The sequence below is a fragment of the Aulonocara sp. 'chitande type north' Nkhata Bay genome, linkage group LG22, assembly GCF_057382095.1.
Source record: "Aulonocara sp. 'chitande type north' Nkhata Bay isolate Kocher_YH1m ecotype deep benthic linkage group LG22, A_spYH_male_GT1.1, whole genome shotgun sequence".
Lineage (NCBI taxonomy): Eukaryota > Metazoa > Chordata > Actinopteri > Cichliformes > Cichlidae > Aulonocara > Aulonocara sp. 'chitande type north' Nkhata Bay.
The window spans coordinates 25,266,282-25,292,308 of NC_141364.1; the positions used below are offsets into that span (position 1 = coordinate 25,266,282).

The 26,027-nt window shown below is 41.3% G+C and overlaps 1 protein-coding gene across 1 annotated transcript in view; it reads right to left on the reverse strand.

Annotated features, from left to right (window-relative positions):
* Positions 1–26,027, reverse strand: part of csmd2 (CUB and Sushi multiple domains 2) — a 276,414-nt gene that overhangs the window by 80,215 nt on the left and 170,172 nt on the right. The window contains exons 23-33 of the mRNA XM_086281126.1: positions 24,795–24,964; positions 24,503–24,659; positions 24,119–24,310; positions 18,557–18,683; positions 10,333–10,535; positions 9,948–10,139; positions 8,361–8,499; positions 7,955–8,142; positions 4,130–4,324; positions 3,268–3,384; positions 1,362–1,475 (exon numbers count right to left, since the gene is read on the reverse strand). Coding sequence (XP_086137252.1) covers positions 1,362–1,475; positions 3,268–3,384; positions 4,130–4,324; positions 7,955–8,142; positions 8,361–8,499; positions 9,948–10,139; positions 10,333–10,535; positions 18,557–18,683; positions 24,119–24,310; positions 24,503–24,659; positions 24,795–24,964 — 1,794 coding nt within the window. The remainder of the gene's footprint in view (positions 1–1,361; positions 1,476–3,267; positions 3,385–4,129; positions 4,325–7,954; positions 8,143–8,360; positions 8,500–9,947; positions 10,140–10,332; positions 10,536–18,556; positions 18,684–24,118; positions 24,311–24,502; positions 24,660–24,794; positions 24,965–26,027) is intronic.

A 26,027-nucleotide genomic window follows, 5' to 3' on the forward strand; every position in this document is an offset into this window, starting at 1 on the left:
AGTTGTGTGCGTATGTGTGCTCCACTTTCTGTAGACATCTACTCAGCACTGCTACACAAGTGGGCTCTTTATACACTAGTGACACACGAACCACTGTGTTGTATTTGTCTGCAACACGCACTTGATTCAAATATGACAGTATAGGTTAAGTTTAAGTTTGGACGCTGACCTAATGACAGAAAACAAAAACTGGAATTAAGTTACCAAACAAACCGAACATGGATTGTCTGGTTAAAGCAGTACTATCTACGTGCCGTAGCTCATCATCTGTGGCTTAGAAGCACTAGCAGAACTACACTGTGCAAGTCTAGCTTTGCAGACACGGCCAAATAAATGACTGAATTTAAGATTATTTAGCACCACTCATGAATGTAATGGGAAGAGACAGATATCAGCTCAAAAAAAGTGAAGGTAAAGTGCTTGTTTAAATGTATTTGAATCATAACATCATTACGAAACTTGAAGGTTTTCCTGTAATTGCTAATGTCATTAGGTAGGTTGAGCTCCAGGAATACAATTATTACTTTTTTTTTGTGAGGTCACTCTCTACCGGCCACCTATTGCAAATATGCAATAGTTTTAAAGGGAAGCATTCACACGTGCTCACAGGCATGTGAGGGCATCGTATTGCAATATATATGGAACGAGTGCAACACCGTTACTTTACATAGCAAGCTGTTAGCGGCTGACGTCATAAACCCTTAAAGATCCTTTAGCTCCCAGCAAGACCCTGTGTTTACAATCTCTGCTTCCATTTCTTTGTATATCATAATATATTATCTTATTTATCTTTCCATGTAACAATTAATATAAAAAAAAGTTTCTATCCAGTTGTTCCACTAGTTTAAAAAAGTAGAAGTTATAGCATAAACAGGCACCTTGTGGATCACTGCACTTGTTTGCCTACATAACTACATAATTTGTGTAATACCAATTCAGGTGTACGCTCATGCAAGGCTTGAGCCTGTCTGTAGATATGTTATCCCTGTGACTCCTGTTGTCACTGCTGAATTGTGTTACAGCTCAGTGGAGCCCACCTGCAGCCACCGCGGTTCTGTCTGCGTCAGCACTGTGTCTCTGAGTTTAAACGGATCCTTGTGAGAAGGATAAGTCTAAGACAACAATTTTATTCAGTCCCCTGTCATGTCAAGAATAATGGCTTCAAATAGTCAAACCACTGTTACTGATTTGGAACGAGCTAGTGCTGAAGATGAAACAAAGCTATACAAATGTGCATGAGTCACGTCTTGCCTACCTCTAGTTGCATGCAAATAGCTTCTATTTTTTGCCTCCCTCAAGTTTGATACCTGCTGAAATCGGAATCGCGTATTCAGGCATCTGAAATGTGCGTGTGTGGGTACCTGTGTGTGCTCCAGAGAGCGAGCTAAGAACGCGGGAGTGCTGCGTTGCCCCATCGTAAACCTCCACGATGTCATTCAGGGCCGTCTGGAAGAAGGCGAACTGACTGAAGACCACTAGGAAAAACAGACGCAGTCATGAAATTGACATCAGAGAAGAAATGACTCAAAAACAAAACAAAATAAAAGTACTCATCATCCAAAAGAATATTTTCAACACCGTTTGTAATCAAAAACTCTCCTTTAAAGCAAGCTAGATAATACTGCCAGTTATGACAACGCAGCCAAAAAAACCTGATATTACAATAGAGATCAGCAATCCTGTCTGGCCTTGATTGCCTGTCAGGAGATGAAAGGCTTTGCAATGACAATGTGTAGCTAAATCTCCACTACAGTGCTTTCATCCTTTCAACCAACCCTTTCCACTGCTGTTGCCTGAACATATTCAGCCCCTCCACAATCAATCTGTCTCGTTTACTCGCAGCACATATCGCAGGTGGAGAGTAAAAAAAGAGCAGAGGTGAAAGAGGGGACTACTGCTCCTCCATCAAAGTGTGGTTCCTTATGTTCTGAGATCCACTTATTTGACATGATTCAGCATCTATAATCTCCAGCCTCATCTTCAGCGATTCCCATTATTTGTGCATCCTCTTCATCTGCGTCTCTGATAAGAGAACCCAGTCATTGCGGCAACACCCACCCTGTCCTCTGCATTGAAGAAAATAGCCTATCATTAGCATTAGTGCATCAGCCTAATGAGAAGTGGCAAGAATGGAGGCGAGAGCATTTGTGGCTCATCACGACAAAGTGAGTTGCCTTGGGCCTCGCTGTCATTTTCCAAGAAAATGCAAATGTGGACTTTAATTATTTCAATTTCCTTTCTCGCTTTGATTCGGCCGAGCGAAATACGCTGCCGACAGGTTCCAAGAAGGATAGGTGCCCGGTCGTTTTGGAGCAGAGCCGGACCTCTGAATGAGCGTCATGACCTCAATATTCAAAAGACTGGGGTGAAGTAGCCAGAAGCCAAACACATGCCCGCCACTGCTTTTTTGGTGTAATTTAACAATGATAGGACGTGAGCTTGCCCCTCGAGAGGCATGGTGCTGATAACTCATTAAGGAGCCAGAGGGAAGAGAAGAGGAAGCAGGAGATAAAAGGAGAGCAAGACAGAGCGCCCGAGATAGAAAGTGAAATGGAGCGGCATCCCGAGCAGGCAAGTGAAACATGTTTAAATCTGAATATACGTGCTTGTGCTGTGTTGTGTTCCTCTTCCGACACCCTTTGCTTTCTGAATAAATTCCCGCACTTACAGTATGGCATCACATATTGGAAGAAAACTGTGACCTTTAAGAAGGAAATGCCAAAAAGCTGCAAAATTTCGGAAACACTGGATCTAATTATATTTCGGTGGATGCGTGCCTCTGACTGACGTGTTATATGACTAGTGTATAAGCTGGTGATTAAATTGCTCTTCCACAGTGATGTAAAAAAGTATGTGTAGCAATGAGACCGATGAATATAGGGACTATCAATCACTCTGTGATTTTAAAAATAAAAAACATTTGGTAAGGACTGAAAGAGGATGGGAGCTTTTACAAGTTTGACACAAACTTTCTCTCTCTGGTGCAGCTTTCGCTAAAAATATTTAGTTATGGGAAAAAAATCTCAAGTTTTTTTCTTTTTATTCTCTTGCCTTCAGCCTTGAAAAATATGTATAACTCAGTGAGGTACTTGAGCATTGTTTGAGCCTGATAAGGAATTATTATTATTATTATTTTTTGGCATTACAGAAAAAAATTCATCTTAATTAAGCACCAATAATTAACCACCTTTATACACCGGCACAAAAACACACAATAAAACATCTGCCAGGAAGAGTGTAAAAGAACGCTCTCACTTCTTGGCTTACCGTAATCTTTGGGCACGACTACAGAGTACAAACAGGTTCGTGCGCTGCTGTAGTTGCCGGGGTAACCAGGAGACAAGACCACTCCCTCTGAACCAGTGTACTGTCCACCACATAGAGCTGCAAAAAGACATAAATGAGAAATGAAAAAGAGACGACCAAAAAAAAAAGGAAAGGACAAGGCAAACATGACAGGAAGGTCTACAGCCAGAAGTGGAAGATTCCATTTCTCTCCCCCCTCCTCCTACCTTTCCATCCCCTCTGTTCCATCACTCCTAAATTACTTTTCTTGTCTGATTGGGCTTTCAGTGGAAGATGTCCCCAGTGATTGTCACAGTGAAATTGCAATGTTTTCCAAGTGTCCGTCTGGGTTAGCCTGGGCGTGCTGAGACCCGGATTGCTTCTACTGGTTAAACCCCCCCAAAAAATGCTCAGCACACGCTTGTACCCTGAACCCTTGTTTCCCCACGTGTGAAAATCTGCATGGTATGAGCTCGTCTTCCACCTGGCATACAACTAAAGCTTCACACTGTGAGGGCCATACGATTCTGTGGTGTCAGGGATCTTTCACGAGCTCTCCCGGGGGGTGAACTAGTGAGCTAGTCGTGTCATGGGAATATCAGAGAGCAGTTCCGCTGTGAGCGTGAGGAGAATATATGCAAAATAAGCAGCACTCTTTAAATTAAAGCTGCACTTGCACAACTATTAATGTTAGCAAAACCCACACAGCTTTGCACATACACCTGTAGGACACTGCTCTATGGGAAAAATAGCCTAATTGTATAGACATGTTTACACGTGACAAATCTATAAGCGCTGATGTGGTTTGTGTTCCTAACAACCGTCTCCAGATGTCAGTGTTTACCAATGCAGATGGGTTTGGGTTTGTTCCAGCTCGGCTTGCCATCCACCCCCATGATGCAAGTGAGCGTTGGGTCTCCCTCTAGTGTGTAGCCACTGTCGCAGTGGTAGGTGACGGTGGAGCCCAGCTTGAGATTGGTGCCCACCCGTGTCCCATTGCGCACCAGGCCGGGCTCAAAGCAAGACTCCCTAGGGTTCTCTGCAGAGAGAGGTAACGCAGTGGAAAATCAGTGACAGAAGTGAGCAGGCGTTGTTATTTCATGAAAGGATTTTTTTTTTCCCTGCATCCAGCTGTAGCCGTGATACTGGAACAGAAGCTGTTCTCTGCCTAAGGTTACTGATACACTTGGATTTCGAACTTCCCTTCCTCCTTTGTGGGTGCGTTTGCTTTCACCCCCGCCCCACCGTTTCCTGCAACTCTGTGCTTTCCTCTGTCAGTAAATATATCTCACTGACTGACGGCCACTTTTCTCTCTAGCCCTTGACGGTGGCCTCTCATCTGTGGCTGCTGGGGTATGTATGGCTGTGGAGAAAGACAGGCAGCTGATTGAGAGTGGCATGGCTCTGGCCCAAGGTCTGCTGACTGCACATAACCGCCTCTCAACCAACGCTTCGCTGTGCAGTCAACTAGAGAAGACAATGCACATACGCAAGCTTTCTTTGTCAAAGACACACACACACCTACACTCGTACCCTGCCAAACTTCACTTGCACAAAACCTGGAACCGACCACACACATCAATCATCACTTCTGAGATCATAAGAAAGATGTCTTGCTCAATTTACCATCGCATTGTTCTCAGGTGGAAAATGTACACGTGAGTGGAGGCCTGTCAATTTGTCACACTTCACACCTTTACTGCTAAAATAAACACGGGGGGAAAAATGCCCAAAGCAATTTAATTCAATCTTAAAACCCAGTCCACTTTCCCAGCAAACTTTAATATTTGATGACTTACACCCAGCGTAGGAAGGTGAGTCAACTGTTTTCTCATTAGGGAAATTTCAACTGACACTTGAGTGTCTGACAGAATATATGTTCAAGAACCTGAGCTGCGTCAAAGGAGCTAGCTGAGTGCAAACTTTAAACAGGGAACACTGTAACAATGTTCATATAGCAGAAGCATTTCTTAAAAAAGGTTCACTGGGAGGTCAACAAAAAAAGACTAACCCACATTAAAATGAGTCCCAGAGCTGACAAAAATGTAACATTCTTCTTGTATTTTATTGCTTCACTGAAAATAATCAAAGCATGACACCTTTATATTTTAAGAACTTTTGGCCTCCTTATATCATCTTGCACTTAAAGATTTATATTTCGCATTGTACACCAAGTACTTTAAAAAAGTTTCTTCATTTCCATTTAATACTTGTACAGCTGCTGTTATTGTGTATATATATATATTTATATTTCTTCATACATTCTTATATATTTCTATATTGTGTATTTTGTTGTATTTTCAACTTTAATTTATATATTTTATCTTATTCTTTCCCAGTTAAATTTACCCTTCATTCTAATTTGTGTTGTACAGTTATTTCATTTTTAACTTTAATTTTTATATTTTATTTTATTTTATTCCTTCCTAGTTAAATTTACCCTTTTTAATTTTCATATTTATTTCCCATCTTATTCATAGCCTTTTCTTTTATCTTTAGGTCACGAGCAGTTGTATAAGCATTTCACTGCATATCGTACTGTGTATGACTGTGTATGTGACAAATAAAATTTGAATTTGAATTTGATTTGATTTGAAGTACATGGTGTATTAGATCAAATTTCTAATTCATTGATGACAAAATTAGACACACAGGAAATAAATGTTGAATTTCTAAGCTGAAAGTTGGGGAACTAATGATATCACAGAGTGCTAGGGCCAGGTATGTCTGCTGACTGCCACTACCTGTTCTAAACAAGGGTTATTTAGCCATGAACCTTGTTTTGATATGTCATGAAAAGAAATATATATATTGGTGGTGAAAACATCTTTCAACGATAAGAAAGATGTCAGCTAGGACACCCTGCCCTCACCCTCGACAAAAATACCCCAAGCTTTTGGGGCTGAAGGGTAAAAATGATGGACATGAAAAGAGACAGCGGAGCTGTGATAGATATAGTAGGCATTAGGAAAGGGCCGGCCCTTGGCACAAGCTGGTCTGTAAATAAAATGAGCTGATTTAACAAGCCTTGACCCTGATTTACAGATGTGAGTGAAGATGTGAGAAACGCATCGTCTGTTTTTTCCATTTTATTGTTGTGTTTTTAAAGGAGACATTTAGTGGTAAATTGGAAGAGAGCCCAAGATTTGATGAAGGTGTTGGATTAGAGAAATAATGTGCATGTTCCATACCTGAGCCACATTTAAATGTGGCTCAGGTATGGAAAGTCTTTGAGTCCACATATTTCCCTGGAGAGCCAATGTGAAAAGCGTAAAAGACCTAATCAAAGGATGCCTGAGACAAGAAAACAGAAAGACATAAAGACTGCTCAGTGAAGAGGCTGACAGCACCTCGGGCGCATTTTGTAATATGATTTTCAGGGCCGGGTTGACCAAATGCCGGATCGGGCCAACTCGTCGACGTGCTGTCTTCTCACCAACCAGACCCGAACTCGCAGCCAAACGCGCTTTTGTGCCATGTTGTTTGTCTGAAACCGAGGAGGTAATTTATGTATTATTTGGTTATGGTTCATTAGTGTGGAGAATTGGAAGTGGGGCGAGGGAGTTTTTCGAAGCCACACACTGGGTCCATCTGCTCTACCAGATTGGCCATACAATATCACACACTGCAGTGAATGTTGCTGGGAGTGAGTTAAGGGGTAGACTCTGTAACGCTGTCTTGCCGAAACATTGTTTCTCACTTCATTTAAGGACAGTTTGCCAATGAGTTGGAGGGCTGCGGCGCATAAACAGGTAGAGTTCTCAAATCAGTCGACTGCTTGTACATCAAATCCTATCTGAGCGCGAGCCAAGAAACGGGAAGCTTTGGAGTCAATGTGGAATTGGTTAAGTGTCTGATACCTTAAACAACTCTAATAGAGGTAGGGAGACTTAGGAAGATTTAACACTGCTCTCTCAAGCAAAACCCCTAACATAGATGCTGTGTCTAATTTAGAGCTTCCTCAGCATCTGTGTATTTGCTAGGAAGTGAGGTAGTCCCCTACAAGGCTGAAACAAAAATGCAGAACAAACAGATGTGCAACACAATCCTTAAACCAAGTGGCCCTCTGTGACCACTCGTGAACAGATACATTTGGGTCCCCTGAACAATGTGCTGCGGTCAACCGTGCTTAGACATGACACAACAAAATGCTGTTTGCTCCAGTCTATCAGAGGCCCTTAGTGCAGCTGCACTGATCACGAGCCGACAGTTGTTTGTTTTCAGAATTCCTGCTAGGAGGCGCACGTTAATAATGACACCCAATCAGGCCATAGCAGAAACAGGGAGGTTGCGATCAGGATGCTGCAGCGCAGACAACCCATTCTTTCACTGGAGAATGTTTTCACACTGGTAATCGTATCCGCTCTGGACTACACTGAAGGGAAAGTTAAAAAGAAACAATCTGCAAGGTCGATAAGCAGCAGAGGGTAAATGCACTCTCTCTGTGCCAGAGGAAGAATTTTAAAATGTGGGATAAAGCTGCGCAACCTTCTTGAAATCTGCTGTTTTGTTCACAATTATAAGATGCTGGATGTGGAAAAAAAGAAGCCAAAATGAACACTTTAATTCTAATGGAAATGCAAAAAAGACAAAAAAACTCTTTCTCCCAGCGTCACTGTTTTTTATCCAATTAACCAAATACTGCATTGCTTTAAGAAAAGACATGTACCTGTGTACTGCAGCACAAATCCATTGCTGCTGAGAGAGGCGTCGCTGCGGAAAGCCAAGAAGAGCGTGTTGGAGCTGCTCTCAATGCGATCGGGAACATCTGTGCCATAAAAGCTACCCAACAAGGGGCTGAGGGAGTCCGGTCCATCATAGATGTGCAAAAAGTCATAACTTGGCTCCAAGCTGAACCTGGTTAAAGAGAATAACATTAAAAATATAATCACATAACTGCTGCTTAGATAGGCTGCGAGTAAGGTAACATAGCTTTACTAGGATGACTTTGAAAATAAAATGTGAAAAGTGGAAAAGGTTAAAAGATCAACTGAAGCATAAATCCCCCCCTCTGTTGAAAAGTCAAAACATATGCGTTGACATTTTTTCCTTTTTCTTTTCTACTGAATGCTTACTGGTTGAAGGTCAGAGAGATGACATAGTCCTGTGTGACAGTAACTGTCCAGTCACACTCTCGTCCGTGAGGATACGGTTCAGGATAGTCTGGAGACAGAATCAGCCCACTAGGACCTGTCAGGTTCCCGCCACATGGAGCTATGACAAGGAAGAAATCTATTACAGTTCACTGCAGTCGAGGAGCAAACAGCAGTGGCATCTGGACAGCAACTGAACTGCTATCAAACAACAGAGCTGATCTCAGTTTATCTTAAGATGCTGGAATCTTTTATTTTTCATTGCATAGATGTGTGTTTCATTTTGTTTGAGAACTCACTGATAAGTGTTCTTCTTAGCATTTATTGTTGGGTAAGACCAACACATTTCTAGTATGAGCCTCCATCATCCCAGTTAAAAACAAATAAACAACAAATATGATCAAAACAGAGGACACACAATTGTATGGTGTATACTGCAAGTGAACCTCAAATAAACTATATATAGATTACAACTACATGATGCTGCCAAACAAAAAGAGTTTATATAAGTGAGGAAAATATGCAATGTTTAAGCTGGAAGAAGGATGAATCAGAAGTCCTATTAAGTAGTTAAAATAGCCTGCAGGAAACAACTCAACAGTAAATCTTCTTTAAGCCTTTTGGACTTTGATAGCCTGGATCTATATAATGTTTTTTTCCCTGCGATTGTGCTGATGGCTGATTATAGCCAAAAAGAGTTTGTTGTTCTCAAATTAAATACTTATCAGTGAGTGTTGGGATTGTGTCTGATCACCAAGTGTCCCTACGCTTTGGAATCTGACAAACTGCTAACTTTAAATTTTTATTTTTCTAATGTTTTGCACAAGCAAAGTGACAACTTATAATGAAAATCAATTTGAAAAACAAACGAAAAACTTACTGGTCAAAAATTGCCCTAAAACAACACAGCTACATAGCTGTAAGAACCTCAGCTCGTACTCCATGTGCTGTGCAGCTTCCCCACAGGACGTTGGAGCAGCAGTTGATTGATCTAACTGAAACCTAGCTAATGCACACAGATGTTCTCTTACCTCATTCTCACCTGTGTCAGAAGTGTCCGATTGTTCGCCAAAAATGATCTAATTAAGCTAAGTGCTAATTAAATAAGGCAGCTAATCACAAGCTCTTAATTGCTATTGTTAATGACTTCACACTGTTTAGCAGAGAACCACGTGCGATAATATATTAACACAAAGACTGTACAAAGAGTGTAGGTCTGACTGAGAGGTCTGTGTTGTTATTGAGGAACAGGATAATCAGATCTCTCTGTCTGCCGCAGTGACTTCAGTAAATGTCGAGGGAACATGGCAATCAGGTTTGCCACTTAAGATTCACTTAAGGAGTCTGTTAAGTAATCGAGTTAGGAATCTGTATTCTCTACCTGTTCTACAAAAGTCAGGCCAGTAAGAGGAGATATACAGTAGACTGTATTAGGCAGGCGGCAGGAAATAATACGACTATAATAAAATACGAGGAGCCTCAGTCTTAGCACTTGCACAGCAGTAGTAAAGCTGTGATCCTCATCCATACAGGCTTTCGTAATACGGATGGGGTTATGTTGTAGAGTACCTGTGCATGTAGGAGGGTCTGGCTGCCAGAAGAAGCGACCATTGATTTCAGTGCAGGTGATCCTGTTGGCCCCCTGCAGGATGTAACCCGGATCACACTGGAACACCACATGGTCTCCGGGTTCCCTGCTGTCGCCACCGCGGGTCCCATTAGTAGGCATGCCTGGGTCATTGCAGGAGGTTGCAGTAGACACTGAAGGATCAAAGAAAGGCTCAGTGAGTGAAAGAGTATTTAATGGCGCACGATTAGAAGATGAAAAGAGGGTATTATTGTCATCTCCTGCAGTGAAATGTGTGAGAGCTGAAACTGGTCCCACCCAGTCATGTTCATTTAACTTTCCCATCACTTCCTATCATCCTCCCCCCCCCCCCTCTCTCTCTCTCACCAGAAAACTGAAGAGCAAAGCCTTGTTTGCTGGTGAAGAAGTCTGTGGTGAACTGCAGGTTGATAGTGTTAAAGGTGCTGTGGACGTCTTGGGGCAGCACTGAGCCACTTAGCTCCCTCAGCAGGACACCTCCATCCTGGGGCCCATCCCAGATCCGAAGCACATCATGGACCTCTTCCGTGTGGAAAACCAGGAAATGAAGACTGAAAAACAAAAACCCAAAAAAACAAACAAACAAAAAAAAAACAGACTTCAGAGGCACTGACAGTTGATGGATGAGTCTTTGTGATGAAATTAATGGAAAGCAACCTCAGACAAAAAAAAATACACAAAACACCTCTGAAAAAAAGAAGAAGAAAACCCTTATATGTTACAACCCACATGTCCTTCTGATGGAGGGAAGACAAGAAAGGACTGCAATTGTTTTTCAATACATATTAAGAAAAAATTACCCCTATGATAAAGCAACAGGTATAACGTCCGCATTTTCTAAAATGCAATGATGCGTCTGAAGACGACCAGGAGAAATAAACGGATTACCTCAAACCGTATATGTTAAAGAATCAAATTACAACAGCTAATGTGATTAAAGGAGGCAATGACAATAGAGGAAAGACAAAAACACAGTTAAGGTCAAGTGTAAACGAGGGAAACAAATAACTTTTTAAAATGAATCACTGACGCCGGATCCAGAGCATTCAAGGGATGTTCCACAATGTCAGTCAAACAGATACATCTGCCACAGCATTTAATAGTTTCAGTCTAGACATCAGAAAGATGATGCTGTCAAAATATCTACCCTTCACTTTGGCTTAGACAGCTGTCAGCCAGCTGGTGGTCCGATGGATGTGAAAAGCACTATAGCGTGCGGTACGTTTGTGCCTGTTTGTAAGTGCGGTAGCCTCGACTGTGCCGTGATTCATAATGACGCATAGTTTGCAGTGACTGCGTGTACGTTAGATTTTGGACAATCTGTGGAGGAGTAAAAGGGCACAAAGTAGTGCAAGCTAGATCAGATGGCATTTGTTGACTTTGCAGCTTTACCCTGCAAGAGAGACTCAAACGTGTATTTATGATCATTTAAATTGTTGCTTTGATTTTTTCTTCTCTCGCTCTGAAACACACTGCTGTCTGGCAAGCCTTCAAAATAGGTGACTATAAAGTAATGAGGATGTGCTAAACTGTTGTGCTGACACAGAATAAAAGCATTTATCGCACAGTTTATTTGTCTTCTAATGCGCTGCAGCAATAGAAACACAGTCTCTAATGTTGCTTCAAGCGCACTACTTATACAAATTCACCGATACACCTTCAATAAGAGCTCGGATGTGCACAGGCCAGAGGCTACCCGCACATGTGCCGTTTGTGTTTGTTCGTGTGTGGATATAAGTTATGGTGCAAAAATGTCAGAAAATACTAAATGGTGGTGCAAAACTTTAGCGGGAAATTAACTTGAAAATCCACCAGAAAAAACAACTTTATGCTAATTCTCTAACAAACATTTTGGACCGAGGCAAATTCCTGACACTTTCCCCCATGTTTCAATAATTATAGCATTAATGCAAAGCAAACAGCTGCATTCTGAAGTTAAAGTTATTGGAATATAATGCTTATGCTGCACTTAAGTTCATTTGTTTTAAAGAAAACAATTTGTAGAGGTGTGTATATTTCTGTTTTGTGAAGAATCTTACGCGAGCTTTAAATTTCTATAAATTTTACCAGTGCTCACTTTTTAAAGAAAAAAAAAATCTGTGACTTGATTGGTAATCTGTTTCCCAGTATCCTGTGAATGCTGGGGATCATGGTACTTCATGTGCTTTTACTATTCTCATGGCTTTACACACAGACCCACACAGAGCCTTGAGGTATAGATGATGCAGAGGAGAAACAGCAACCCACTGATATGTCGGGTTTAGCAACAAGTTCCCACCGTTTCTGCATAATTGGTGTCAGACTCCGATTCCCATACTGTCTGATGTGTGAGCAGCAGCCAGAGGCTACCCGCACAATGTGCCGTGTGTGTCTGTGTGTGTGTGTGTGGATACTGTACGTAACCTACTTGACAAGTGCTGTCGCAATGCTTGTGAAAGAAGTGCACATAAAACAAACATGTGCAGACAGGTGGACCAGTAAATACTCACATAAATGAACACCGATAGCTATTTTAAAGGACACGCAGCATTACATAGTCTTACATAAGCTTTCATGCTTTTTACACAGATACGAACACACGGACGTAAACCTGCTACATTTATCAGGCGCACTGGAGCCTTTGTGAGTAATGTGATATAATACTCTCGGATTAAAATGCTATAAATCCTGATGCACATGTCACTTATTTTTACACCACTGTCTGCTAATGGTAAAAACACTTATTGTTGGCATGGCTCTTAGAAAATTGTGAGTTTCTTCTCCTAAATGTACCACTCTAATCTATCACTAAAGTTATAAACTTTAGCGATAGAATTTCTGAGATTTTTCTCAGAATCTGCTAAAGGATCATAATATGCCTCAATGCTGAATAGTGAAAAGTAAAGTTGCACAAGGATTTTTCACTGGCAAATCCTAGTTATGAGCTTCTTTTTGTTTGTGACCTTCATCAGAACTTTTGGGCTTAGCACCACACATGAATAAATATTGGTATGGCATCACATTCACAACACAACCTTTCCTATGATAAGAAACTGGAATAAATATCATTCCTTCTCATGGTATTCATTTCCCTGCTAATCTTTCTGTTTCTGTTAGAGTCAAACCTTTACATTTTTATTAACGCTAAACAAAAAAAGAAAGAAGAAAAAAAAGACCTCTTTAGGCTGCTGCCACTGCAAACAAAAGTCTGATGAAACAGATCTCAAGCTTTCAGTGGTTTGAATCAAAACGTGGGTGTAAGTGTGACCTTTTTTTTTAAATCAACTCCTGCTGAAGAGCACTTGAGCAGGACAATTGACTCTGAAGTGCAGCAGCACAAGAAAGCGACTCTCCTTGACAGCTCACAGGTGTAAGTAAGCAAACCTTTTGCACATGCCACAATTGCGATGATCTACTGAAGCATTTCTCACATGACCCTAAGCGTCATTATATTTGTAGTAGTTCGAGTGTTGCTCTGCTAATATTCCGCATGCTGACTATTCCCTTCACTTTAAGCAAACAAAGACTGTGTTAAAAGGTCTCCATCCTGGTCATGTACGTGCCTCTGGCAGTTAGATGCTTGTTATGCAAATGCTGTTATGAAACCCTCAGGTACTATGATCCACTTACGCTCCACCTCCCCATACTTTAGACAGGAGATGCTGAAATGTTTCACTGAATTTGCCAGATTGAATAAATGAATAAAACCAAAAAAATATTTTTTCTTCAAATATATGTATGGGCATCTGCCTTCTTGTTCTTGTGTGTGTGTACTGAGACAATATTGATTTTGTGCTTGAGCATAATGGTTTTTTTGGGAGTGGGGGATTTGCCTAATCCAGAATGTCAGAATCAAGCACAAGTCACGTGTTGGACCAACTCACGTGTAGAAGAATCTCATGCCTTAAGTCAACCAAGCTGTTTAATAGCATTGTTCTCGATTTCCAGATGTGTGTGTTAAATAAAAGAAGGAATGGTGTGTGGAAAGACAGAGGTGTAATGAAACAAGGAGCAAACACACGATCAATGTTAATCATTGCTGGGTTGCTGGAAGAAGAGAATACTAGCAGGAGAATAAGAAGTTGATGGCAAGCAAAGGAAGCTCTGGATATAAGGATGAGCAGTTGAATTGATAGGATGGACGTTGGGGTGCATGTCGGGATAACTGGTTTCTTTTATAGAGCATCTGAATACCGCATCTTTTTTTCTGAGTCGGGAATGAACACTCACATGTGAGGGATGCGAAGAGAGTGACATCTAGAATACAGAAAGAGAGTAAGAGTCCTGCAGGACGATTGTAAGAACACATGCTGACATTAGAGCTCTCAGAAGAACACGTGCAAGACCATTGAGAATGTACTCGTCTTTTAAAGAACCAATCCTCCTGGCAGGCATTTTTCTTTGACTATTCCCTGATTTTTTTTTTTTCAGAGGGACCAGGACCAGGAAGACAAATGTTACTTTCCAACTAGGAAGCAAGCCTCCCCACTTAACTCAAGTACTTTGCGGGGGTTGGGGCGGGAGTGAGGTACAAGAAAGATGAATGAAGCAACATATTGAGAAAAGTGGGTATTACAGTTTATCTCGCTAAGGAAAAGGAAATTTGGATCTCTGCGTGCAGTTAACGTTTTGTGGAATCACAGAGAACCATGTTTTGAAGTTTACGGTGAGGGGTCTCCTTTTACACTCAGTCCCCTCTTAGCAAGATAAAATGGTTCAATCAAGTGTCAGAGGAATCGCCGCGAGGAGACGAGATGGAGAAGAGAAGGATGGAAGAGATTTCTTAGGTCTCTTTTGATTCTTCCTTAACTATTTTGTATTCATATGATAGAAATAGAGAGTGTCGAGAATCTCTCATATGAATACAAAACAGTCTAGCTGCAATCAAAAGTCCTGTGGGGAGTCTTCAGAGTAGGTGCATGCGTGCATGAAGATGATAAATAAGTAAGTATGTGCGGATGTGTATGGATATGTGTGGTGTGAAGGGAATGACAAAGAAAAGAGATGTAGAGCAAACACACTCCTGCAACTCTTTTTTTAAAACTAATTGAGAGCGTGTGTATAAAGCAAATGTCACAGTGAAAGCTAACCTCATCAATAAGTGTAAATGTGGCCTCTGTGGGACTGTCCCTGTGGGATCATTCATCAGGATGGAGACGCATTTATACAGCAGGCTTTAAAAAAGACGGAACAAACGAGACAGTGCGGTCGGCATCTCTTCGCCGGCTGGACACCTGAAAAACTCTGCGGTCACGGCGATCTTTGTCCAGTTCATTTACTGTGAGGCACATGATGTAATAGCATGTAAGCAGTGTTATCATGCAGAAGAAAGTAAGGTTGCAATTATTCTTAGGCAGGAAAAGGTATGAAAGACATTGGAAAATGAATCAGTGAGATAAAAGCAGAGGCTGAAGACCCCCCCCCAAAAAAAAAAAAAAAACCCACCTCATGGTACCCAGCCTGTTATCATTCCCATTTCGTCATCATTCTGGCATCTTATAGACAAGCGCAAAGTGTCCTTTGGTATTGATGCCTTGATGTGGTGAGTTTATGGTAATGGTGAGGTGACAGGTTTGTCACTCTAAACTCACATATGGATGCTTGTAAAGTGGGTAAGTGTCATGGTTACACCGTGAAAGAGCATTATTGACTAAGAAGACTTATCTTTTTGTCTCCAGCAGTGCAGAGGTTGGTGCACCAACACCAAATAATAGCTTCTGTTATCACTGACGCCAAATCCTTCTGCTCACATACATGTTGTGAAATCAGTACCATGTCACCCCAACAGAGCACTTTGCTCTCAGACTGCAGGCTTGCTTGTGGTTCCTCGGGTATTTAAAAGTAGGAGACAGACCTTTCAGACCCTCTTCTGTGTAAAGGTTAGGACACCCCTACTTTTAAGATTAGGCTTCAAACGTTCCTTTTTGATAAAGCTTATAGTTAGGGCTGGATCAGGTGAGACTGAACCTTCCCTTAGTTATGTTGCAATAGGCATCGACTGCTGGGGGTTTGCCATGATTTACTGTTTCTTCTTTTTTCACCACTTTTCACTCTTTGTGTGTATACACCACTCTGCATTTAATCATGAGTTATTACTAATCTCCACAACATATCTTTTGTCCTGTCTTCCTCCCATCAACCCCAACTGGAATCGACAGATGGCTGCCCTTCTCCGAGTCTGAGTATGTCGGAAGATTCTCCCCGTTAAAAGGGAGTTTTTCCTCCCCACTGTCACCAAATGCTTGCTCATAGCAGCTTGCCTGATTGTTTTTTTTTCTGTATTATTGTAGGGTCTTTACCTTATAATACAAAGTGCCTAGAGGTGACCGTTGTTGTGATGTGATGCTGTAAATAAGACTGAATTCAACTGAATTGAATTGAATTGACAGAACTGCAATATTTGATGCAGGGGGATGAGGCTGACCACATTTATTTTCTTCTCAGATTTATCCTTTATTCCAATTATAGCACTGATGCCTTGCGAACAGTTAAAACCAAGTTCAATATCATAAATACAAATTAGAGTATATGTTTTCTTACTGAACACTGTGTTTAAGATGAACATTTACAGCTTCGTTGTTAAGTTTACTATGTGGTCTGCAGCAGTAACCACTGAATGTTACCTCAGTAAAATGGCTCATTGCCTCCCTTATCATCGCAGTTCATTTGATCTTGTTATTATCTCTTCATGCCTATAATCCACTCTTTGCTTCCTACCTATATTTTAATTCCATCAATGTCCCCAGGTAACCTTGTCTCTAGGCTGTATATATGTAAGCGGTCACTCAGCACAACTTCTGGTCTCTCACACATACTCAGTACAGTTTGATTAGTGTGCTACCTTCAGCTACACCACATGATACACAAGGAATCCCTGGGCTAATGCATTGCAAATTCCTCTCAATAATGAATTTCATGCGTAGGATCAAAGACATGAGCCAGAGCATACCTTCTAGAGGAATGCCAGGGAGCCAGAGGAAGGGACGACACTAATGAACCTAAACTAGCAATCATGAGGGACCTGGGAATGTCAGATGTTCAAGATATGCAGCGGCATTCACGCATACACAAATCTACGATGACGACATGCCGAACATGTCTTTTTAAAGACATGTTTGCATTGTTTGGGATGGAAAATAGATATGAATCAGACACTAACCAAACAAAAACACAGAAGTCCTGAAACAAGGAAGAGTGGCACGATTAAAAGTGACGCATTAAATCAGAATCAGAATACTTTATTGATCCCTGGGGGAAATTATTTTTTGTTACAGTGCTCCATTTTAAACCATTTTAAACACTACGGCAAAACCTCTGCTGTTGTGTTTGGGTGAGTGTTGTTGTCTATATTTGTGACTAGATATTACTCCTCATCAGTTATGATTTATGTCAGTTCAAGTATACTGGAATACAGAGGCACACATCAAATAACAGTGTAGTGCATATATAAAGATGCATTAGGCATGATATACATTATTAGGATTAGTATGAGATCTTGTAGTGGAAGTTTATCCAATTAGTGATAAGAGATCATAGATCTCCCACTTGAACCTTTTTATTGTGTACCTATGGATTTAGGGGATTCTCCCAGAGGCTGAAGTACACTGTGCCATGAGGCTTACACGATTATTTTATCAGATTTAATTGATGCTCCATCACAGCACACTGATCCAGTTATCCAGTGCTATTCTGAATAAATGATAAATTTCTATACCATTCAATATATCTATACCATTGTATGTATGTATATAATACACACACACACACACACACACACACACACACACACACACACACACACACATATACGTGTGTATATACAATTTTAAGACTTGGCAAGGACCAGATTATTTTTTTACCCTGAGATATAAAACCTTAGAATTTATAGAAAATGCACTTTCTTTTTACCATGACCATGACTTTAACATCCTAATGACCTCATCATGTGTAAAATGTTTTGTTGTGACACTGCAGGCTCAAAAGAACTCAGTAAACTCTTGCGCAATCTTACATTTATAAGAACACAAATTGAGTGATTAAACAAACACACAGAAGCCTGAAGGTGTTTTTCCTTCCTCCAAGGGCAAGAGTAATGGCTACGTATTGAATTATGGAGGTAAGACGAGGTGAGGCGAGGTAAAGAAGAGCAAATAGTTTCATTAACAGACTGACAACACCAGGGGGTGAAACGATGAAAATACTGAATATAAACTTAAGTTTCTATTGATCAAAAGTGCAAAAGTGTCAAACAAGGAATGTATCAAAACCAATACAACCTGCAAGATCTCTCAAAAACTCAGAGCGCTTGACTTGCTTTTTTTTTGTAGTCTGACATCTTTAGACTCAGAGGACGCATTTCCTTTCAACCAGTTGTAACTCAGCTGTTGGCCAACAGTAGCTCACTGAAGATTGATTACACAGCAGCCTGTGAAAGTGATGAATACCACTGCAAAAGGGGGCTGGGCTAAATTGGAAGTATATTGAAAGGTGGTGGATTGAACGAAAGCCTGTAAAAAACAATGTAATCAGAAAACTAGACTGAGAGCAAAAAAAAAAAAAAAAAAAAAAAGAAACCAAGGACTGTTGTTCAGACCTTATAGTGCTTCCTGGGGCCGCCTCGATGGTCCACATGCAGTGCAGGTTGTGCTCGTATGGTGCCGGGTAGCCCGGAGAGAGGATACGACCGGAAGGCTCGTCTTTGATGGTCCCCCCACACTCGGCTGAAAAGTAGAGTGAAAGCAGCGAGGGGGAATAAAAGAAGTTAATAATGATTGCTACAACAAAGGTTAGCATACTTAACAGACCAAAAGTTGCATTACTGCACTTCCAGTAAAGTACAGCTCATCGCTTCCCTCTCATCATTATTAATTATTGACATAGCAGTCAAATCCTCCAATGTGACAGACTCCATCATGTAGTTAGAAATTTGAATGATAGGAGGGAGAGCGGCCAACTCAATACACTCTGTGTCTCTTTGGCTCAGCAAAGGCAATTCACCATCTTAACCGTGATCTCATCTTTGAAAGCTGATGGAATTATTGACTGAACAACACAATATTCAATTCATCATACTCCAGTTCACTGCCACTTTTAAGGAAGTGTGAAGAGTGTCAAACAAAAGTATAGGTGCGCAACACGATAGGCTGTGAATGACTTGCTCATCAGATGAGTGCCATTGTTATGAGTGTGTGTTTAGTACTAGTGGCTGCAGTCAGTAGGATCTCTCTAGTATCATATCACAGTTCACAAAACATAACCAACATAAACTCAGTCTCTAGAAATTTGTCAACACAAAAACACATTCTGGGAAACAGCAAAGCAAAAATCGGAGCGCCAAAACAATCTGTCAAGAAAAAGGGGAACAAAATCGGGTTCTTTTCCAGTAACTTAAGTAATAAAGTGCTTTCAGAAATACTATGACTGAAAAGCAATTTTCAGCCCTTCCTTCAATTACCACAAATTACTCTGAATGAAAAAAAAGAAGAGAAAAAATGTTTAACATCAGATTTTAAGTGGTTTTTTTGTTCCCGTTTTGTGAGGCCACTGTAACTGACAAGAAGATGTTAAAAGTGGCTCGTGTTTCTTTTCCTTCCCCTGAGAGAAAAATGGATCCTTCAAACAGAAGGAAAATTGAGGTCTGGAAATCATACTGATGATGATGGTGATGATGGTCTGTGAAATCCATCAGTGACAAGTAAGCCTTGTACTTCAATACAGCAACTAAACACAGACACGCAGGGAGAAAAACAGAGAATAGGAAGGGGGGGGGAAAAGGGGGACTGACTGCAGGAGCACTTAAATTAACATAAGATTGTAGTACTTTACAAACTGACCATCAGAGAGGGAGAAGCTGCGATTTCTCCACAAACAGACAAAAATACTTTGTTACCTTTTATGCTGCAAATATGTCATTTCTTCTAAATGCAAACAAATATATTTCTGTCTTTCAAACCTCCTTATACAGTACATTATACACCAAACAGGCATAACATAATGGCCCACGTCCTCACTTTAGCTTTGACAGCATTTTAGTAGATAAAGGTGAAGTGAGCCGAGCCTGGCAGATCCCCATGTACTAAATAGAAGTGAAAGAATTGAAAACGGGAGAGAGAGTGGGGTAAAACTGGGGGATCATACATAGATAAGAACCGGAGAGAGTGTGCTTGGAGGTGTGGTCCTGCTGCTGAAATTCAGATACTTTATCTCCAAATATCCCATTTATCATGGAATATATCAGGGAGCAAATGAAAAGTTTTTCCAGAAAGTTGATGTATTAGAAACGAGGAAAATGGGCAGGCACAACAATTTGAGCGAGTTTGACCAAATTGTGATAGCCGGATGACTGGGTCAGAGCATCTCCAACACTGCAGCTGTTCTGAGGTGTTTCTGGTTTGCGGTGCAGTATCTATCAAAAGTAACAGTGGTAAACTAATGCTGAGTGATGGCCTGCGTGGTCCGATTCAACGAATGAGCTACTGTAGCTCGAACTACTGAAAAAGTTCATGCTGGTTCTGATAGAAAGGTGCCAAAATAGACACAGAGCATCGCAGTTTGTTTGGGGCTGCATAGCTGCAGACCAATCTGGGTGCTCATGCTGACCTCTGTGCACTGAAAAAGCCCCAACAATGAGTATGTGAGCATCAGAATTGGACCACGGAGTAATAGAAAAACTTGGCCTAGTCTGATAAATTCTGTTTTCTTTTGCATCATGTGGCTAACTGGGTGCATGTGCGTTGTTTACCTGGAAAACACCAGGGTGTACTAGCTGGCGGAGGCAGTGTGATGCTTTGGGCAATGTTCTGCTGGGAAACCTTGGGTCGAGCCATCAATGTGGATGTTTCTTTGACAAACATCCATGGAGGCAACATCTCACAACTTACAGGACTTAAAGGTTCTGTCAATACCATCTAGGTGCCAGATACCACAGCACACCTTCACGGGTCTAGTGGAGTCCATGTCTCAACATGTGATGGCTGTTATAGCAGCAAAACCGGGACCAACATAATATTAGGCAGGTGGTCATAATGTTATCCCTGACTGGTGTACATTTAAGTAACAACGATCACCATAGTTAAACGTTTCTTAAAAACATTAAGATGTGGTGCAATTGTGGCTCAAGAGTTGGCAGTTCGTCTTGTAATCGGAAGGTTGCCGGTTCGAGCCCCGGCTCCGACAGTCTCGGTCGTTGTGTCCTTGGGCAAGACACTTCACCCATTGCCTACTGGTGGTAGTCAGATGGCCTGGTGGTGCCAGTGTCCGGCAGCCTCGCCTCTGTCAGTGTGCCCCAAGGCAGCTGTGGCTACAATGTAGCTTGCCATCACCAGTGTGTGAATGTGTGTGTGACTGAATGTAGTGTAAAGCGCTTTGGGGTCCATAGGGACTAAGTAAAGCGCTATACAAATACAGGCCATTTACCCAAAAAATAAAAATATGAACATATCATTCTTCACGCTCCTGCTGAGGCTTTCAGTCTATTTTCAAGCTTTTCCTACCCCTTATCCTTTTTTTGTGCTGAAGAAAACTTGCTGTTTCGTGGATTGAAAAGGCAGTGATCTATCACAGTAAGACAAAGCCATCGCTTTCTTCTTGCCTTATGACCTAAGAAACTACCGCTCAATGCTGCCATAGCAGTATAACTCCCCGAACCACTCTACCCCTTCAATCTGCCCCCACATTCATCAAAGTTCAGCTCAGCGTCTCTTCCCTTTGTCTCAGTCTCAGTCTTAGTGGTTTTATTTTTTTCATTTTTTTCCCAGAATGCTTTTTCAGTATGATCACAAATGAAACCCATGAAGTCATGTTGCTGCTTTGCAAATATGGAATTTCTCTCTCTCTCTCGTTTTCTGTGTAGTGGGCTATCATTTTTGAATGACATTAGATGTGCACACATACCCAAACATAACAATAATAACATCCTGGTGTCCACATCGGAGCTTCTGTGTGAGATTCAACCTTGCAAATTTCTTCTTCTGTGACTTTCAGTATACACCAGACTCCCCCCCCCCCACCCCCTTTTTTTAAACTCCATTCTCCTTCCTGGCCCTTCCCGCTATACCCTCCCCATCTAATAATCCCACCATTACAAGCAGAAACAGTCCCACATCTGCTCCTAAATTCACTCCGGATGTTAAGCTATCATCTGCAGTGAAAGGAGCATCGGGAGGACAAACGTGTTCGGGGAAATACAGTTTGGCGAATGTTGTTTATATCCAGACATGAAATTACCTGTCAGTTTGGTTCGGAAAGGGAGCAGAGCAACACTATTCTAATCACCTTGGCTGATGTCAAAGAACGCCTGTCTCCCTGGTTTTCTTCCTGACAATGTCCAAAAAATGGCTCTGGGTGGGTTAGCATGATACTATATATATATCTATATGTCTGTGTGCCAGAATATATGCATACAGTGTCTGCGGTGGCTGGCAATAAGTGACAGGTGACTTGTAGATGAACTCTGAAAATAAAATAGAGGGATCTTCCGCTAAACTTTCATGAAATTATCTCCATCAAACACATTTTTGAAAGTCTTCAGAGTACAGACAGGGGGGTTAAAACCTTGCTTCCTGGGCTCAGGGTTGCTGCTGATATAGTGTCTTTTTTTAGAAAAAAAAAAAAAAAAACAGAGTGAAAGGGGGAATTTGCAATCATGATGCAATAGGAATATAAAAAGAAAAAATAGAGCACAGTCATTTTGGATGAGATAATGCACTGAATTGCTGGGAAAGCAACCAAATGGATGCTCCAGAATAGCAGCGCTAAAACAAACCACAGAGCTTTTTTTCCAAACTGGTATATTCACATTGTTATTAGGAAGAGGAACTAGGTCATACATCAGCTAAAAAAACTGAAGCCGGCTTGGATTAGCCGTGCAAACTATAAAGAAAACACAGATAAATGCTGTAATATATGAGGATGCAACACATAATGCTACTTTAACTGGAAATCTTTGCCTGATTTTAATACAATATATTGTAACAAATAGCAATGGAAGAAAAGGGAATTACACAAAGACATGATATCATAGACTGATGCAAAAGTATGTGATACTACACAACATGTCATGCTCTTACACACTGCACTTGAATATGGAAACATATCTATTTATATTATATTTTATAGGTCCACTTCACCACATTTCTGAGACAGTTTTAGTTTTTTCACTCCAGATCACTCAATCATGTCTATCATTGTTTAAATAGCTTTTTTTTTTTTCTTTTTACTCCTTATTGCTCAAATAACTTTTTTATGTCCCTGAAATTCCCCCAAATTCTCACAGACCACTGATGCTGAGATACAGCTATGATGGCCCCTAACAACATTAGGACTGAGTTGGAAGTATTTTAATAGAAATCACAATATTTTCCTAAAGTTTACCAAGTAATCTTGGTTGCTAAACTAACGTAGCTTCAGGGGTGGCTTTGGCTCACGAGGTACAGTAGGTCACCCGCTGATCGAAAGGTTGTTGATTTGACCCCCGGTTGCTCCAGTCTGCATGTCAAAGTATCCTTTTCCAAAATATTAAACTTGAAGTCACTTTTACTGTGTTGATTGGAGTGTATATGCTAGATAGAAAGAACTCAGAGGTAGAAAAAATGTGCTTGTATGAATGCAAGTGTGAATGAGGCATGTTGTATAAAGCACTTTGAGTGCTCGAGTAAGAAAGTGCTATTTAAGAAACAGTCCATTTACCATTTAACCAGCAAGTGAAAGTGAAAATAAAAAGGACGGGCAAACCTCCCTACTCAAAATAACAACCCCCCCTCAAAAACTTTACCTACAAATGAAAGTCTTCCAGAGGGTAAACAAGTGACTGGTACCGCTTTAACTTATCTCTCTATGTCCATCATTGCTATGTCTGGTACATAATGGCACCGGCACCAAAGGACACCTTGTGTGCATCAACAGTGTCTGACAGAAAGCAGTTTTTTCAGCCTTAGTTATTTTATTTTTGCATTGAAGTACGTAATTATTCATGTATGCAACAGTTGAATTTAGCATGTTAAGATGTCAAAAACCTGGGTTAAATAAAACAAAACAAAACAAACTTATAAAAATGCAGTGCAAATCTAAACAGAGCACCCAGTTGGCTAAAGTCTTTGCTGTCTCAAAACTTCAAACTTCAAAAATCTCCAGCCAAATTCAAAACGATCATACTCACCAACACAGAGTGGAAGGGGGCTGTCCCAAGCCCTCCTTTCGCCCCTCAGGCAGGTGAGCACCTCGGGACCTTTCAGGGTGTAGCCCGGGTCACAGCTGTAAGACACGATGCTCCCTGCAAAATGACCCTTGTCCTCCCGCTTGTAGCCAAACTGGGGAACACCTGGATCCTCGCATTTCACGAGCTCGAAACCTTTAGCAGAGAGCGAGAGGTAAAAAAGAGGCAAATTCGGACGGAGAAGAAAGAAAGAATTGTTGTGCTTTTAATGCGCCAAAGGCAACAAAGAAAAAATTGGACAAAGCAAGCACAAACTACACTCAAAAGACTCTGAATTTTTAAAAAAAGTACATTGTATTTGTGTGCACAACAGAGTGAGTTACTTACTGGTGAAGTGTAGTTCAAAGCCTTTACTGGTGTTATCCGCATTGCTGATGAACTCGAGCCACATAGAGCTGGAGGTGGAGTTCAGGGTTGTGTCTAGCAGCTCGTTGCCTGTAAACACCCCCAGCAGGCGAGCCTTATTACTGCTTCCATCAAAGACCTGGACGGAAAAGAGAGAGAGAGAGAGAGAGTGGGAGGAAGTATTGGAATTAGGAGAAGCAGGTGCGCGCACGCAGATATGCTAACAAGGCGTCATACAGACACGGGGAGGATACAACTCCCACCACCCTCTCACTTTGAGTATGTCATCCTCCTCCAGTCTGAAATCCCGTGCCCGTAGCTGAATGCCTTTGCCAGGCTGCGTCTGGATGGAGTAGATGCACTCGTGGTTGTTGCCGTAGTAACCGGGGTAGTTGGGTGAGAGCAGCACCCCTTGCATACCAGTCACGGATGAACCACATTCAGCTAGAGAAAAAGTAAGAGAGCAGAGACAGACAGAGAGAGAGAGAAAGAGGTGGTGGTAGTGGTGGTGTTGGAGAGAGCAGAGGACATGTCAATCGCTATATGCTTGAAACTCCGAGTGTATTTATTCATGCTGTCATGCGCGGGGAGATGGGAGAGGTGATGGGGAGAGGAATATGGTCACTGACTAAACCTGAATGTTGAGTGGCACATCATCATAATCACACTGCAATCTGAATATGATTAACACCAATTTCAGCTCTATCTGAAAATTACTTTTTCTGAATCACATCAGGGGGGGAAACTTGGGGGAAGACAAAGTTTTCTCTTAAAAAAATGGCAGCCAGAATTTAAATGGCCACAAAGGCACCCTCCTTTTTTAACTTTGAGAATGCACCCAAGTAAGATGAGGTAAGGTGATGGGGCTGTCTTGGAGGCATGTGGAGAAGAATCAAGTTTCTAAAATGAGGTTGAGAGTGATAGCAGTATGAAAATATCAAAATGTGTCTCTGGTGCCATCCTTCAAAGACCTGAATTCATCTGGAGGGCAAACCGAAAACCAGCAGCCAAAGCTTCAGACAACTAAACAGAAAGCAGAGCGAGCAGGTTTTTGTCAGGAAATTGACTGACCTACTTTACACACGCCTAAACTCTGCGAGCAAACATTTAGAAACAAATCATGTATTAACCGAAATGCACTGTGACGTCACCATCACGCTATTCACTCGAGTCTAATTGCTCGTTTTCAGCAGCGTGTTAAATTATCTGCGGTTCCAATTACGTTCCGAGTTTAGACACAAAAAATAAATTGAATGTGCAAATAAAGTAATTCGTGCAGTTTCCAGTGTTTCCACATTAAGTTCCATTTTAATGGTGCTTTTAGTTTATTAAAAGCTGCCACGCTGAGGACAAACACAAGTAGGTCAACGATTGCCATGGTCACTGATGCACCTATCATTATCGTTACGAGCATTAAGATGAATTCATTTTCATATCAGAGCCTAAATGCCCATTAAGGTTTGCTGCATCACAGAATCAACACACTGACCTACATCTTCGCAGTCTG